This window comes from Cardiocondyla obscurior, unplaced genomic scaffold, assembly GCF_019399895.1.
Source record: "Cardiocondyla obscurior isolate alpha-2009 unplaced genomic scaffold, Cobs3.1 scaffold52_0_228554, whole genome shotgun sequence".
In the NCBI taxonomy this organism is placed as follows: domain Eukaryota; kingdom Metazoa; phylum Arthropoda; class Insecta; order Hymenoptera; family Formicidae; genus Cardiocondyla; species Cardiocondyla obscurior.
The window spans coordinates 100,394-113,584 of record NW_027228799.1 but is presented as its reverse complement, the minus strand read 5'-3'; the positions used below and the strand labels follow the sequence as shown (position 1 = coordinate 113,584).

General features: G+C 35.8%; 4 protein-coding genes across 4 annotated transcripts; 2 read left to right on the top strand and 2 right to left on the bottom strand.

Moving 5' to 3' along the window:
• The first annotated feature begins 490 nt into the window (after positions 1-490).
• Positions 491-3,184, top strand: LOC139112814 (uncharacterized). Its single transcript, XM_070673842.1, has one exon. The coding sequence runs from the start codon at positions 2,457-2,459 to the stop codon at positions 3,150-3,152; it is 696 nt and encodes a 231-aa protein (XP_070529943.1). The 5' UTR covers positions 491-2,456; the 3' UTR covers positions 3,153-3,184.
• Positions 3,185-4,670: 1,486 nt separating this feature from the next.
• On the bottom strand, positions 4,671-7,500 carry LOC139112810 (uncharacterized). Its single transcript, XM_070673839.1, has 4 exons — positions 7,399-7,500; positions 6,157-7,287; positions 4,987-5,591; positions 4,671-4,917 (listed from the first exon to the last, which is right to left on the bottom strand). The coding sequence occupies exons 1-4, from the start codon at positions 7,498-7,500 to the stop codon at positions 4,671-4,673; spliced, it is 2,085 nt and encodes a 694-aa protein (XP_070529940.1).
• A 441-nt stretch (positions 7,501-7,941) lies between these two features.
• On the bottom strand, positions 7,942-9,966 carry LOC139112809 (uncharacterized). Its single transcript, XM_070673838.1, has 2 exons — positions 8,657-9,966; positions 7,942-8,545 (listed from the first exon to the last, which is right to left on the bottom strand). Exons 1-2 carry the CDS (start codon positions 9,964-9,966, stop codon positions 7,942-7,944), a joined length of 1,914 nt encoding a protein of 637 aa, XP_070529939.1.
• A 1,456-nt stretch (positions 9,967-11,422) lies between these two features.
• On the top strand, positions 11,423-13,157 carry LOC139112808 (uncharacterized). The gene is made up of 2 exons (XM_070673837.1): positions 11,423-12,518; positions 12,673-13,157. The coding sequence occupies exons 1-2, from the start codon at positions 11,423-11,425 to the stop codon at positions 13,155-13,157; spliced, it is 1,581 nt and encodes a 526-aa protein (XP_070529938.1).
• Positions 13,158-13,191: the final 34 nt, after the last annotated feature.

The window sequence follows — 13,191 nt, the reverse complement described above, 5'->3', positions numbered from 1 at the left end:
TTTCTATTTTGAGGAGGAGTTTGACTAAACGGGGAGGAAGGAGAATTTTCTTCAGGAGAAACGTGTTCCGCTCCATTTCAAGATGAAGGAAGATTTTTCGTTAAGAAGACTGTTCTTCCCATGGTTTTTGATCTGTGGTTTTCCATGGGACGAAGGGCTAATGCCGGAACAGAAACTTGGGGAGACCTTGAGTCGGAGGATCCATAGAAAGTTATGCCCCCCCCTTGTTTGAAGATTTTGAGAGGAGAAGCGGAATCGAGCTGAGGACCAAGGACGGAAGCATCTTCGCGCTGAGGAAGATTTTTCGCGTCGCTTCGTGGAGTTCAAGAACTTGGACAGGAGTCCAAGGTGGAACAGGAAGCCACGAAGGCCCCCCCTGATTGTCGGGGCGACAATCTGGAGGAAGGGGGGGGCAGTGTTACGCCCGGTATACGGAGCAGCGTGAAGCTGCCGGCTCGCTCCGAGGTTTCGGTTCCCCGTTGCTAGGGGACGAAGATTATTGATAATAATTAAATGACAGTTCTGCCCATGTTTCGAATCGGTGCAGACGTTGTACTGCTTGCATGCTTTGTATTAAATCGTTCTTGTTCATTTTTACAAATCGTCTCTCTTTCTTTCGCGGAGCTCAGGCGCCGCGAGTGTGAGTGTGTGTAAGTGTGAGAGACGCGAACGCGGAGACGTTCGCCGACCCGTTCTCGGCGTAACAATATATATTTCCCCACCACTAATAAGAAATGCATCAATTAAGTGGGGGGATTAAATCTTCAAATTGTGTAAGTTTTATTCCTAGACAACACACACAGGACACATGTTGCATGGAATTATCATATACATTGGAAGTCCACAATTACCACATGATCTACCACATAATGCGTTTTGAGTATCAATTTCATGTTTGCGAATGGCAATCATTGGCCTATCACTTCAGCTAAATTAATCATACATGGTGCACATACTGCAATAGCTTCACTAGGTGTGCAATAATAAAAAGACAACATACAATGTTTAGTACGTTTATTAAGCGCGAAAAGTTGTGGTGAATCTATTTTTCGAGAAATACAATCTTCAAGATCTTCACTTTGATCACTCATATAATCACTATCGTTGGGCAATCCAATATCATCCTCATCAGATAAATCCATTAATTCTCCATTGTCATTTACAGCATTTAAATCAGCCATATTCTTTTAACACAAAATATAAATTTAGTGAACTGTCACCCGATGGTATTTATATAGATCACATTTGTAGGTAATAGTGGGGATCACAAGCATTAGTCTTAAAATAAAAAATGATATCATAAAGATTGCATCAGAAATGCAAGATTTGCGGGCACCACACGTGCTACTGCATTGCACTGCATTGGAAATGCAAGATTTGCAGACGCCGTACGTGCCAGTTATCTCAGGCAATGGTGTGGATTACAAGCGTTTAGTCTTAAATGAAAAAAAACAGTGATTTTATATAGGCGATAATGTTATGAAGATTTTATCAGAAGCGCAAATTTGTAGGCGCAGCTATTAAAATGTAATAAAAATAATATCATATAAAGATTGCAAGATTTGCGGACACCACACGTCCTACTGCATCGCACTGCATTGGAAATGCAAGATTTGCAAGATTTGTAGACGTCACACGTGCCAGTTATCTCAGGCAATGGTGTGGATTACAAGCGTTTAGTTTTAAATGAAAAAAACAATGATTTTATATAGGTAATAATGTTATGAAGATTGCATCAGAAGCGCAAATTTGTAGGCGCCGCTATACACATGTGCTGAAAAAAAAAATACTAAGCAAAAATTTGTAGACGCCACATGTATGTCACTTATCACAATATGCACGTGCAAAACTGCTAACATTAAAAAAATATAAAATTATCAGGCGGCTTCCAGTGTTTCATCTGTTCTCCATCGTTATGAAGGTTAATACTTAAAATGCTGACATAATCGCTATGAATTCATTGAACTTACTTAAAAATGTAAACGTAGCAGTTTGTCATATACCACATATAAAACTGTGGAGCATACATCACATTTTATCATTTAACATATTGAAATCTCGAGAATAAAATGGATCGACGAGAGCAACAGTTGACAGCGCAAGCAGATCGATTGACTTTAGAAGAATTTAATGCATAGAATCAGCAATGTGAAGAATATATCGAATTATTGGAGGACCAGGGGCGAAATAAACGTGCAAGATTATCAATCGGTGCGAAGCAATCACTAGTTGCATGTATTGCACGTATCGAAAGTTTAAGAGATTTAACAAAACAACGTTTCATTCATGTGGGTGCTGGACATAATACAAAAAATAAAGGACTTCGATGGAGTGAAATTGACACAGCTTTTGAAAGCCGCATATTAACTGGTGTGGTAATTAATTCAAACTATATCGAGCCTCGCAAATTTCTGGAAGATGCGCAAGACATTGTATTAAAACATGTGCAAAATGTTATGCATAAACATAACAATATAAAAATTAATGTTGTATTTAATGGTGAATTTGTAGCTAACAATAAAACTGCAAATAAAAGTGTGTGCACAAAAAACTGTGAACTCTTTCGTTCAAGTGATCTACAAGAGTGGTACGAGTCACGCATTATCGAGCCTATTCTCACATCCTTGGACGAATTTCAAGAACGTGACAGCGGGTGGGCACTGTCGCGTATACATAATTTGATGATAAATGTAAATAAACACAATCCATTACATGCTGGGTGCCATGTGATATTACCACAGGAAATTAAAATGAAAAGAGCTGTGATAAATATACAATCTGCTGACAATGCATGTTTCGCATGGTCAGTGGTAGCCGCTCTATACCCAGCCGAGAAACATGTTGATCGAATAATATCATATCCACATTATGCAACAGTGTTAAATCTTGAAGGTATTGAGTTTCCAATAACTATGAAACATGTTAAAAAATTTGAAAATTTTAATAATATTTTCATCAACATATATACGATTGAGAAGAAAAAAATTCTACCAATACAACTCACAGATAAAGTACGAGAGAGACACATTCATTTGTTGTACACACAGCGAGATAATGATGTTGGACATTTTTCATTGATAAAAAATTTATCACGTCTTATAAGTTCACAGCTTAGTAAAACAAAGAGTAAAAAATATTTTTGTGATCGGTAAGTATAAAATGTAAGTAAAAAATGTTTTTTCTTTTATACAATAAAAAATTTTTAATGCATTTATATTCTTTATTCCAGATGCTTACATTACTTTAGTTCAAGTGAAAGATTAATGGTACACAGCGTAGATTGTGGAAAAATTAATGAGTGCGCAATTATATTACTATGTGATGAAAAAAAATGGTTAAGTTTTGACAACTATACTAGAAAGGAACGAGTTCCATTTGTGGTATATGCCGATTTGGAATGTACCCTAGAAAAAACGAATGCTGACTCTACCACATCTACATGCGCACACCAACATCATAAGGTTTTTAGCATAGGGTATTATGTATGCTGTTCATACAACAAGTCGCTATCAATGTATCAGTTTCATCGCGGTAATAACTGTGTCGCATGGTTCGCCGAGGAACTTAAAAATTTAGCGCATAATGTAAAAACAATTTTATCAGCTAATGTACCCATGGCTGATTTTACACGAGACGAGTTGGAAAATTTTAACAAAGCTACACATTGTCACATATGTGAAAAACCATTTGTATCAGATGACATACGAGTCCGCGATCACTGTCACTTAACCGGTCGATATAGAGGACCAGCACATTCAAATTGTAATTGTATGTAAATAATCGAATTGGACTGTAAAAGACTTAAACCAGGTGGCTGAAAATTCTCATAGAAGAAAAGTTAGTTTAGAAAAAATAAACTAACACAAATAATAAACTCAAATTTGAAAATTAGAAAAAGGAGGATTTAATTGGCATAAAAAACCCTCCCCCAGCATGGGAGGAGGGAAAAAGCCGTAATTGAGAATTACATTTGACACACAAATTCTTAACAAAACGCATGCATGCTTATAACCGGAAATTACAAAGAAAAATGTTAATTGAGTTACTCACAGATCTGGAGAAAATATCTTAAATTTGGATCTTAGTAACGATACCAAAACCTCTTTGTTTCAATCCGAATAAATTATAAATTTGTTCCTTCCTTGTGGAAATTATGAGTCGGCAGGAACAGCCTGCTTCCTCAAATGGGAGCAGCCCAATTCCTTTTCGGGAGCAGCCCGAGCAAATTACAGGAGCAGCCTGTTTCACAAATGGGAGCAGCCCAAACAATTTACAGGAGCAGCCTGTTTCCGTTGTTAATAACTGATAAATAATTTTCCGGGAGCAGCCCGTATTATCACTTAATTTCCCGGGAACAGCCCGTAATACATTGACAACTTTAAAAGTGACACTCTTAAAAACTTTAGAATTTATTTCTCTGCTTTAATAACAAATACTCTAATTTCACAAACATGTGTCTCCGTCAACATCTGCTATTCAACTAACAAACAAAACCGAACTTGTAAATAAAAAACCGAGAAAATCAATAATTAATCGTTGCTAGGGAAAGAATCGAAACGAGTCTAATAACATAAACCGAATAAATTCATTATGTGAAAAAAGGCGCGAACATACCGCCCACCTCGTCATAGACGAAAGTGGCTTCCTTCTAAAAACCTTTTAACATTTTCCTATTTATCTTTTCTCTGTTCGTTAGAAGATCTTTCTTCCTTATCCTTTTCTTCTTCCTGAAGAATTGGTATTATTCTTGTGATTGATCTTTTTAAAACAGTGGTTGATGTCTTTAAAGTAACCACTCTGACTAAACCATCTGCCCCAGGATGAATCTTCAAAATTCTTCCCATTGACCACTTTGCAGGAGGTAAACCCTCTTCTCTGAGAATCACTAGTTGACCTTCCCTTAAGTTTTCTGATTCTCTAAATCATTTGGTTCGCTCCTGCAAATTGGTCAAGTATTCTTGTAACCAGCGCTTCCAATAATGCGACCTTATTTTTTGCAGAAGCTGATATCGATTCAATCGATTTTCTGGAATGTCAGTTAACTCGGCCTCTGGAATCAAAGTGGAAACTTCCCCTGTGAGGAAATGTGCGGGAGTTAACACATCTAAATCTTCTGGATCATTTGACAAAGGACATAACGGCCTTGTATTCATGCAAGCTTCTATTTGCACTAAAACTGTGCTTAGTTCTTCAAAAGTTAACTTATGATCCCCCATCACTTTTATTAAATGTCGTTTCATAGATTTAATTCCGGCCTCCCATATTCCGCCAAAATGTGGTGTTCTTGGAGGAATAAATTTCCATTCTGTTCCTTGAGAAGCTAATTTCTCCGCTGTATTCCCAAAAAACTCGGAAGATTCTTCAAACATCTTTCTAAGCTCGACATCTGCTCCCTTGAAATTTGTACCGTTGTCTGAATAAAGAATCCGACATACTCCTCGTCGACCTGCAAAACGTCGATATGCTCCAAGAAAGGCTTCTGTACTTAAATCTCCCACCGCTTCTATATGAACCGCTTTGGTTGCGAGGCAAATGAATAAGGCTATGTATCCTTTATTAGCAGAATGTCCACGTCCAGGATTCCGTCGTATCTGCAAAGGTCCCGCATAATCTACCTCCGAAATTGAGAAAGGACGTTCAAAATTTACTCTGAAAAGGTAAATCTCCCATCTGTTGCGTTAAAGATGTTGTTTGAAATCTTTTACATTTTGTGCAATTCCGCAAAATTTTCTTGACGAGACTGGAGGCTCCTAAAATCCAAACATGAGTACGAAGAGTACTTAAAGTTAATGTAACTCCTCCATGCCAGCATTCTTGATGTGCAAAATGCACATACATCAATGATAAATTCGAATGTTTTGGTAAAATGGGTGGAAATTTTGTATTAAATTGCAAAATACTATGACGGAGTCTGCCTTTTACTCTTAAAATCCCTTCTTTATCTAAATAAGGATTTAATTTTTTAAGCTATGACCTCTTTGACACATTATTTTTGACACGTAAAGTCTCAATATCCTGAAAGAAGACCGATCTCTGAGTGCATTTGATTAAAGCTTTCCGTGACCTCACTAACTCAGAGACACTGAGAAAATTTAGAAAATTCTTTCTTTTATTTCAATGACACTTATCGAAAAATCTAAAACAATAAGCAATAACGCGAGTTGCTCTAAGTAACGATGAAAATCGTGTTATAATTTCATCTTCTTCCTGTCCTTGTTCCGTGGCAATAGCAAAAGAAGAAAGTATTTGAGAATCAGCATCCGTTAAAACTTGCTCTTCTTCTTGTTTTGACGAAAAATCTTGAAATTGTGATAAACAGAGAGGGCCATGCCACCACAAACTTGAATCACGCAATTCAGAAGAACTCAAACCTCTTGAAGCCATATCAGCTGGGTTCTGTTTGGTAGGAATATATTTCCAAGATGCTTCCGGTAATTGAGTTTGTATAAAAGAAACTCTATTTGCTATAAATGTTTTCCATTGACTTGGATGCTTCTTTATCCAAGCTAAAGTTACTTGACTGTCAGACCAGGCAATTACATCAAGATCTTTCAAGAAATTTAATTTCCTCACATGATTAAATAACCGAACTAATAAAGCTGCCCTACACAATTCTAATTTTGGAATACTCACAGTTTTTACAGGAGACACTTTTGCCTTAGAAGCGACCAAAGAAACGTTAATTTTCCCCTCTTCGGAAACTGTGCGAATATAAATTGCCGCCGCATAAGCTCGAGTTGAAGCATCGCAAAATCCATGCAATTCCATCTTTGATTTTGGAGAAGTTTCGAACCAACGGTTGATTTTTAAATTATTCAAATCCTGTAAGGAATTTTGAAACCCCTTCCAAAATTGCTGTTTATTAAAATCAAGTTTCTCATCCCATCCCACTCCTGCAATCCAAAGATCCTGAATAAAAATCTTTCCCGCGATTATCACTGGTGATATCCATCCCAACGGATCATAAAGTTTTGAAAGACAGAAGAGAATATTTCGTTTAGTAAATATATTGATTGAAATTCCTTGAGTTTTTACCGAAAATCCAAAAGCATCTAAAAAAGGATCCCATTGTATTCCCAAAGTTTTCACTGTTTCAAAAGTTTCCTTAGGAATTTCTGTATTCGAAATTTCTTGTCTCTTCAAATTCTCCGGCAAAAGTGAATTATGATTTGCCGCCCATTTATCTAACTCTATACCGGCCGTTTTTAAAAGTGAAATTAATTCTTTCCGTTCCCTTTGTGCCTCGTAAAGACAATCTGCTCCCCCGAAAATATCGTCGACATACGTCTGTGATCAAAGACATTGTGCCCCCTGAGGAAAACGATGTCCTTCATCAATAACTAATTGTTGAAGAGTTTTAATCGCAAGATATGGAGCACAAGCGGTTCCGTAAGTTACCGTTGTATGACGATATTCCATGGGAGCTTCACTTTCATTTGGTGACCATAAAATACGCAAAAAATCTCTGTCATCTTGATGAATTTTAATCTGTCTAAACATTTTTATAATATCTGCGGTGAAAACAAAACGAAATCTTCGCCAATTTAACAAAACAAGAGTCAAATCATTTTGTAAAGGAGGACCAATCATTAATGCTTTGTTGAGACTCTGTTGATGTGCTGTCTGTCTTGAAGCATCAAAAACCACTCTAATTTTCCATCGAGGTACCTCCGTAATTACCGCATGATGAGGTAAATACTATACTCTAGTACTCTTGATTTCATCGTGAGGAACCCGCTCCATATGTTTCAATTCTTCATATTCTTTTAGAAATTCCTGATATTTTAAATTTAATTTTGCATCCCGCAAAAGTCTCCTTCTCAAAGCTGTTAACGAATGCTGAGCAATTCGACGAATTTCTTCTACGGCGTCTGGTGGATCTAACTTGAAAGGGAGTCGCACCACATATCGGCCGTCCGTGTCTCGATAATGTGTTTTTTTTTAAAATTCCTCACATTTCTCTTCTTCCGGATTTAACAAATGCGAATTTTCCTTGAACTCTTCTGATTCCCAAAGCCGTTGCAAAGAATTTCGGAGTTCCTCTTCTGCAGCGCATACCATAGAAATTGCCGAATGTTCAACCAAATTCTCCGCCCGCCGTGCAGAATTAAATGGAGGAACTCCAGAAATTATCCATCCAAAAACCGTGTCTTGGGCTATAAGATCTGTTTCCGGCCAACGATGTAGACCTTCCTTAATCAAAACGCTGTATTCTGAAGCTCCTAAAAGAATATCCACCTTTGCCGGCTTGAAAAAATAAGGATCTGCAAGAGGCTTCTTAAAGTTTTCCAAAATATCCTTTGCCTTTATTTCCTTTGACGGTAACAAACCTGTCAATTTTGGCAAAATCAAAACCTCTATTTCCAAAGAAAATTCCGAATCCTGAAAAGATCGTAATACTATCGTGGATTTTGAACGAACCGTTCCCGCTTTTAAAGCACCGATACCTGACAACGAAACATGTACGCGTGAACGAGTTAAACAAAGCGTCTGTGCTAATGCTTCTGTAATAAAAGATATCTGAGATCCTTGATCTAAAAATGCCCTTGAATTTAAACTAATTTCCTTATTAGAAATTAAAATCTGTGCAGTTGGAAGTAATACTCCTCCTTTATTTGAATCAATATTTGCGGATAAAATGCTGTCATTTAGTCACAAAGAAACTTCTTCCGCAGTTTCTTTAACAATCTCTGGATGCAAAAGTGTGTGGTGTTGTTTCTTGCAAATATTGCAGCGTCGTGGCGATTTACAAAATTGCATACGATGATGTCCTAAGCAATTAAAACAAAGTCTTAAACGTCGTACATCATCGCGTCGTTCCTTCAAACTTTTCTTCCCGAAATCAGGGCATGAGCTCACAAAATGTTTCTGTGAACATAATGGACATTTCCTTTCTAAATTGTAAGGATGTGGCTTATTTTCAGCATGATAAGCCTTCACAAATTTCTCCTTCTGAAACACTTTCTTCGGTTCCTTCTCAAATTTCCTTGTAGCTTTCACAGAATTTAATCCGTCCCTCCGACAATTAAGCCAACGGACCAAATCTGCCATTTTGGGAAAGACCGTGGATTTATCTAAAGAATTTCTTGAACCGAAATTATTTTCATCGAGAGAATTATCACGGAAAGCCAAATGTTCCTCCCAAAGCCTATGAGTTTCGGAATCTAAAATTTGAAGAAGTCGATGGCACATCATTGCCTCTAAAAGATCCGTATCTGATTTCGTTATCTTTTTCATTGCCAAAAACGTTAAATTCATCGCTTTGACTCGACTATTAATTTCCTCTGCCGACAATGTTTTTATTGGTTGCAAATTTGCTAATTTATCCATTAGCATGTTAAGCTGATGACGTGGCTTGTCAAAAGTATCTTTGAGTTCTTTCCATGCTATATTATAATTATCTCCCTTAAGAGGAAGATGGGCAATCGACTTCTTAACATCATCCGTCAAACTCGCAAGTAAATACCGAAATTTTTCTAAATCTGATAAATTTTCCCTTTCATGAATCGTCGAAATAAAATATGAGCTAAACGTATCCCAATCTTCCGTTTTCCCGGAAAATTTCACCACCGATAATTTTGGCAATTTACTCGTTTCTCCCCTTCCCCCATTTGCCACATTTGTAGCAACCGATTCTACCGAAGATGTTGACGGTTGCGCGACATTTTCTATTTCGGCTAACAAACTATATAATTCGTCTCTAATATTACGATAAGATATTTCTATTTCTTGAATAAAATTTTCCACAATATACGGGTCCTCTTCAGCCCGTTCACTGACGCTAATTTCAAGATCCGTATTATAAATATCCGTCCAATAACCCTTAAGATCATCCAAAGCGTTTTTAACTTGTATCGTTGACAAAGAAGTACGCGGTGTTTGAAGTAACGAAGGGAGAATACGATGCAAAGCATCCGCTCTCCTCTTCTGCTGTCCTACTAGACGCTTGATCGAAATCGGAGCCATTTCGAAGAATTTTTAAATCAACAATTTATTTTCTGAAATGTTTTCCAAAAAAGAATCATTTGAATAATAATTTGAACTTTAATTTATTTAATTTTAGTTTAACTTTTTTTAAAGAAAAAATGTGCAAGATTTATTTAAATTTAAATCCCAAATCAAATTATTTATTGTATTTTAATTTTTTAATTAATTTTCCTTTTTTCCTATTATTTACTTTAAAACTGTATTAGAATTTAATTTTTAATTTATTTTATATTCAATTTTAAAGTTTTTTTTTTTTTTTTTTGAAAAATTTCTTTGTTCTCAATATAAATCTTAATCAATGTGAATTCATTATTTCACAACAATTCAAATTATCATTCAAAACAAAATCAACACAATGAAATCCCTGAAAGGAAAAATGTAATTTGTGCAACAAATATATAAGAAATTTACATAACAACACTGTTAAATCAATATGTAATAAACTCAAATGATTTCAATAAAAGAATTCAATGAACTGAAATAAACTTTCCAAAACTCCTTCGCAAATATTACTCATTATTATTTTTTAAAGAAAACAAACGTCGCCACCTGGTATCCGGCTCGAAGGACCAAAAAATGTATGTAAATAATCGAATTGGACTGTAAAAGACTTAAACCAGGTGGCTGAAAATTCTTATAGAAGAAAAGTTAGTTTAGAAAAAATAAACTAACACAAATAATAAACTCAAATTTGAAAATTAGAAAAAGGAGGATTTAATTGGCATAAAAAACCCTCCCCCAGCATGGGAGGAGGGAAAAAGCCGTAATTGAGAATTACATTTGACACACAAATTCTTAACAAAACGCATGCATGCTTATAACCGGAAATTACAAAGAAAAACGTTAATTGAGTTACTCACAGATCTGGAGAAAATATCTTAAATTTGGATCTTAGTAACGATACCAAAACCTCTTTGTTTCAATCCGAATAAATTATAAATTTGTTCCTTCCTTGTGGAAATTATGAGTCGGCAGGAACAGCCTGCTTCCTCAAATGGGAGCAGCCCAATTCCTTTTCGGGAGCAGCCCGAGCAAATTACAGGAGCAGCCTGTTTCACAAATGGGAGCAGCCCAAACAATTTACAGGAGCAGCCTGTTTCCGTTGTTAATAACTGATAAATAATTTTCCGGGAGCAGCCCGTATTATCACTTAATTTCCCGGGAACAGCCCGTAATACATTGACAACTTTAAAAGTGACACTCTTAAAAACTTTAGAATTTATTTCTCTGCTTTAATAACAAATACTCTAATTTCACAAACATGTGTCTCCGTCAACATCTGCTATTCAACTAACAAACAAAACCGAACTTGTAAATAAAAAACCGAGAAAATCAATAATTAATCGTTGCTAGGGAAAGAATCGAAACGAGTCTAATAACATAAACCGAATAAATTCATTATGTGAAAAAAGGCGCGAACAGTAATATAAATTATATGGATTCGAATTGTATTCCCATAGTTTTTCATAATTTATCAGGTTACGATGCACATTTTATTATCAAAGAAATTGCAACTGCCTATGAAGGAACTATAGAACTGCTTCCCATAACGAAAGAGAAATATATATCATTTACAAAAAATGTTAAAAGCAGCACCGATAATAGAAATAATTGTATAAAATTAAGGTTTATTGATTCATTTAAATTTCTAAATACAAGTTTTGAGAAGTTAGCATCATTTCTAAGTAAAGATAAATTGCGAGTGTCGCGATATGAATTTTCTAATCTAACTAATGAAAATTTTGATTTATTAACACGTAAAGGAGTCTTTCCATATAAATATGTTGACAGTATTGAAAAATTGGAAGATGTATGTTTGCCTCCACGTGAATCATTTTACAGCTCATTGACTGATGATATAGTTTTCGAAAATGATTATGCACACGCTATAGATATCTGGCAACGATTCTCAATTCAAACGCTCGGAGAATACAGTGATCTGTATTTAAAAACTGATGTCTTGTTATTAGCTGACATATTTGAAAACTTTAGAGACAGCTGTATAGTGAGTTACAAACTTGATCCCGCATATTATTACACCTTACCAGGTTTTACGTGGGACGCGATGTTAAAACACACGGGTGTAAAATTTAAACTTCTTACTGACATTGATATGGTTATGTTTATTGAACGTGGTATACGCGGCGGTTTAAGTCAATGCTCAAGCAGATATGCATGTGCCAATAATAAATATATGCAGTCATATGATTCATCAAAATCATCAACATATTTAATGTATTTTAATGTTAATAATTTGTATGGATGGGCGATGTGTCAACCGCTACCATATGCCGATTTTCAATGGGTTGACAATGTTTCTAATTTCGATGTGATGAGTGTGCCACTAGACTCACCCAATGGTTATATTTTCGAGGTTGATTTAGAATATTCACAACGTTTACATGATGCGCATGCCGACCTGCCATTCTGTCCAACGCGCGATAAGCCACCCGGTAAGCGGCAGGACAAGCTTCTCGCAACCTTATATGATAAGAAGCGTTACATCATTCATTATCGCAATTTACAGCAATGTATTAATCATGGACTGCATCTTACAAAAATACATCACATATTACAATTTAAACAATCCCCATGGCTACGTGTTTATATAGAACTTAATACCAAATTTAGAACGCTTGCAAAAATGATTTTGAAAAAACTTGTATAAATTAATGAATAATGCAGTATTTGGAAAAACTATGGAGAACGTGCGTAATCATGTTGATGTAAGGCTCGTAACACATTGGGAGGGCAGATTTGATGCTGAGGCATTGATCTCGAAACCGAATTTTCATAGTTGTAGCATTTTCGCCGAAAATCTGGTAGCGATTGAAATGCGTAAACTTGAAGTGAAATTTAATAAACCGATCTATGTTGGAATGTGCATTCTGGACATATCTAAAACATGTTTATATGAATTTCATCATGAGTACATGCAACCTCTTTATCAAAATAAATGTAAAATTATGTATACTGACACAGACAGTCTTATATATCATATAGAGTGCGAAGACGTTTATGAGATTATGAAACGTGATATTAATAGATTTGATACAAGTGATTACGCTTGTGACAATGTGTATGGTATTCCACAAGTCAATAAAAAAGTACCAGGTTTGATGAAAGATGAAAACAATGGAGCGATCATGACTGAATTCATTGGACTTTGAGCAAAAATGTATGCATTACGAGTAGATGGTAAAA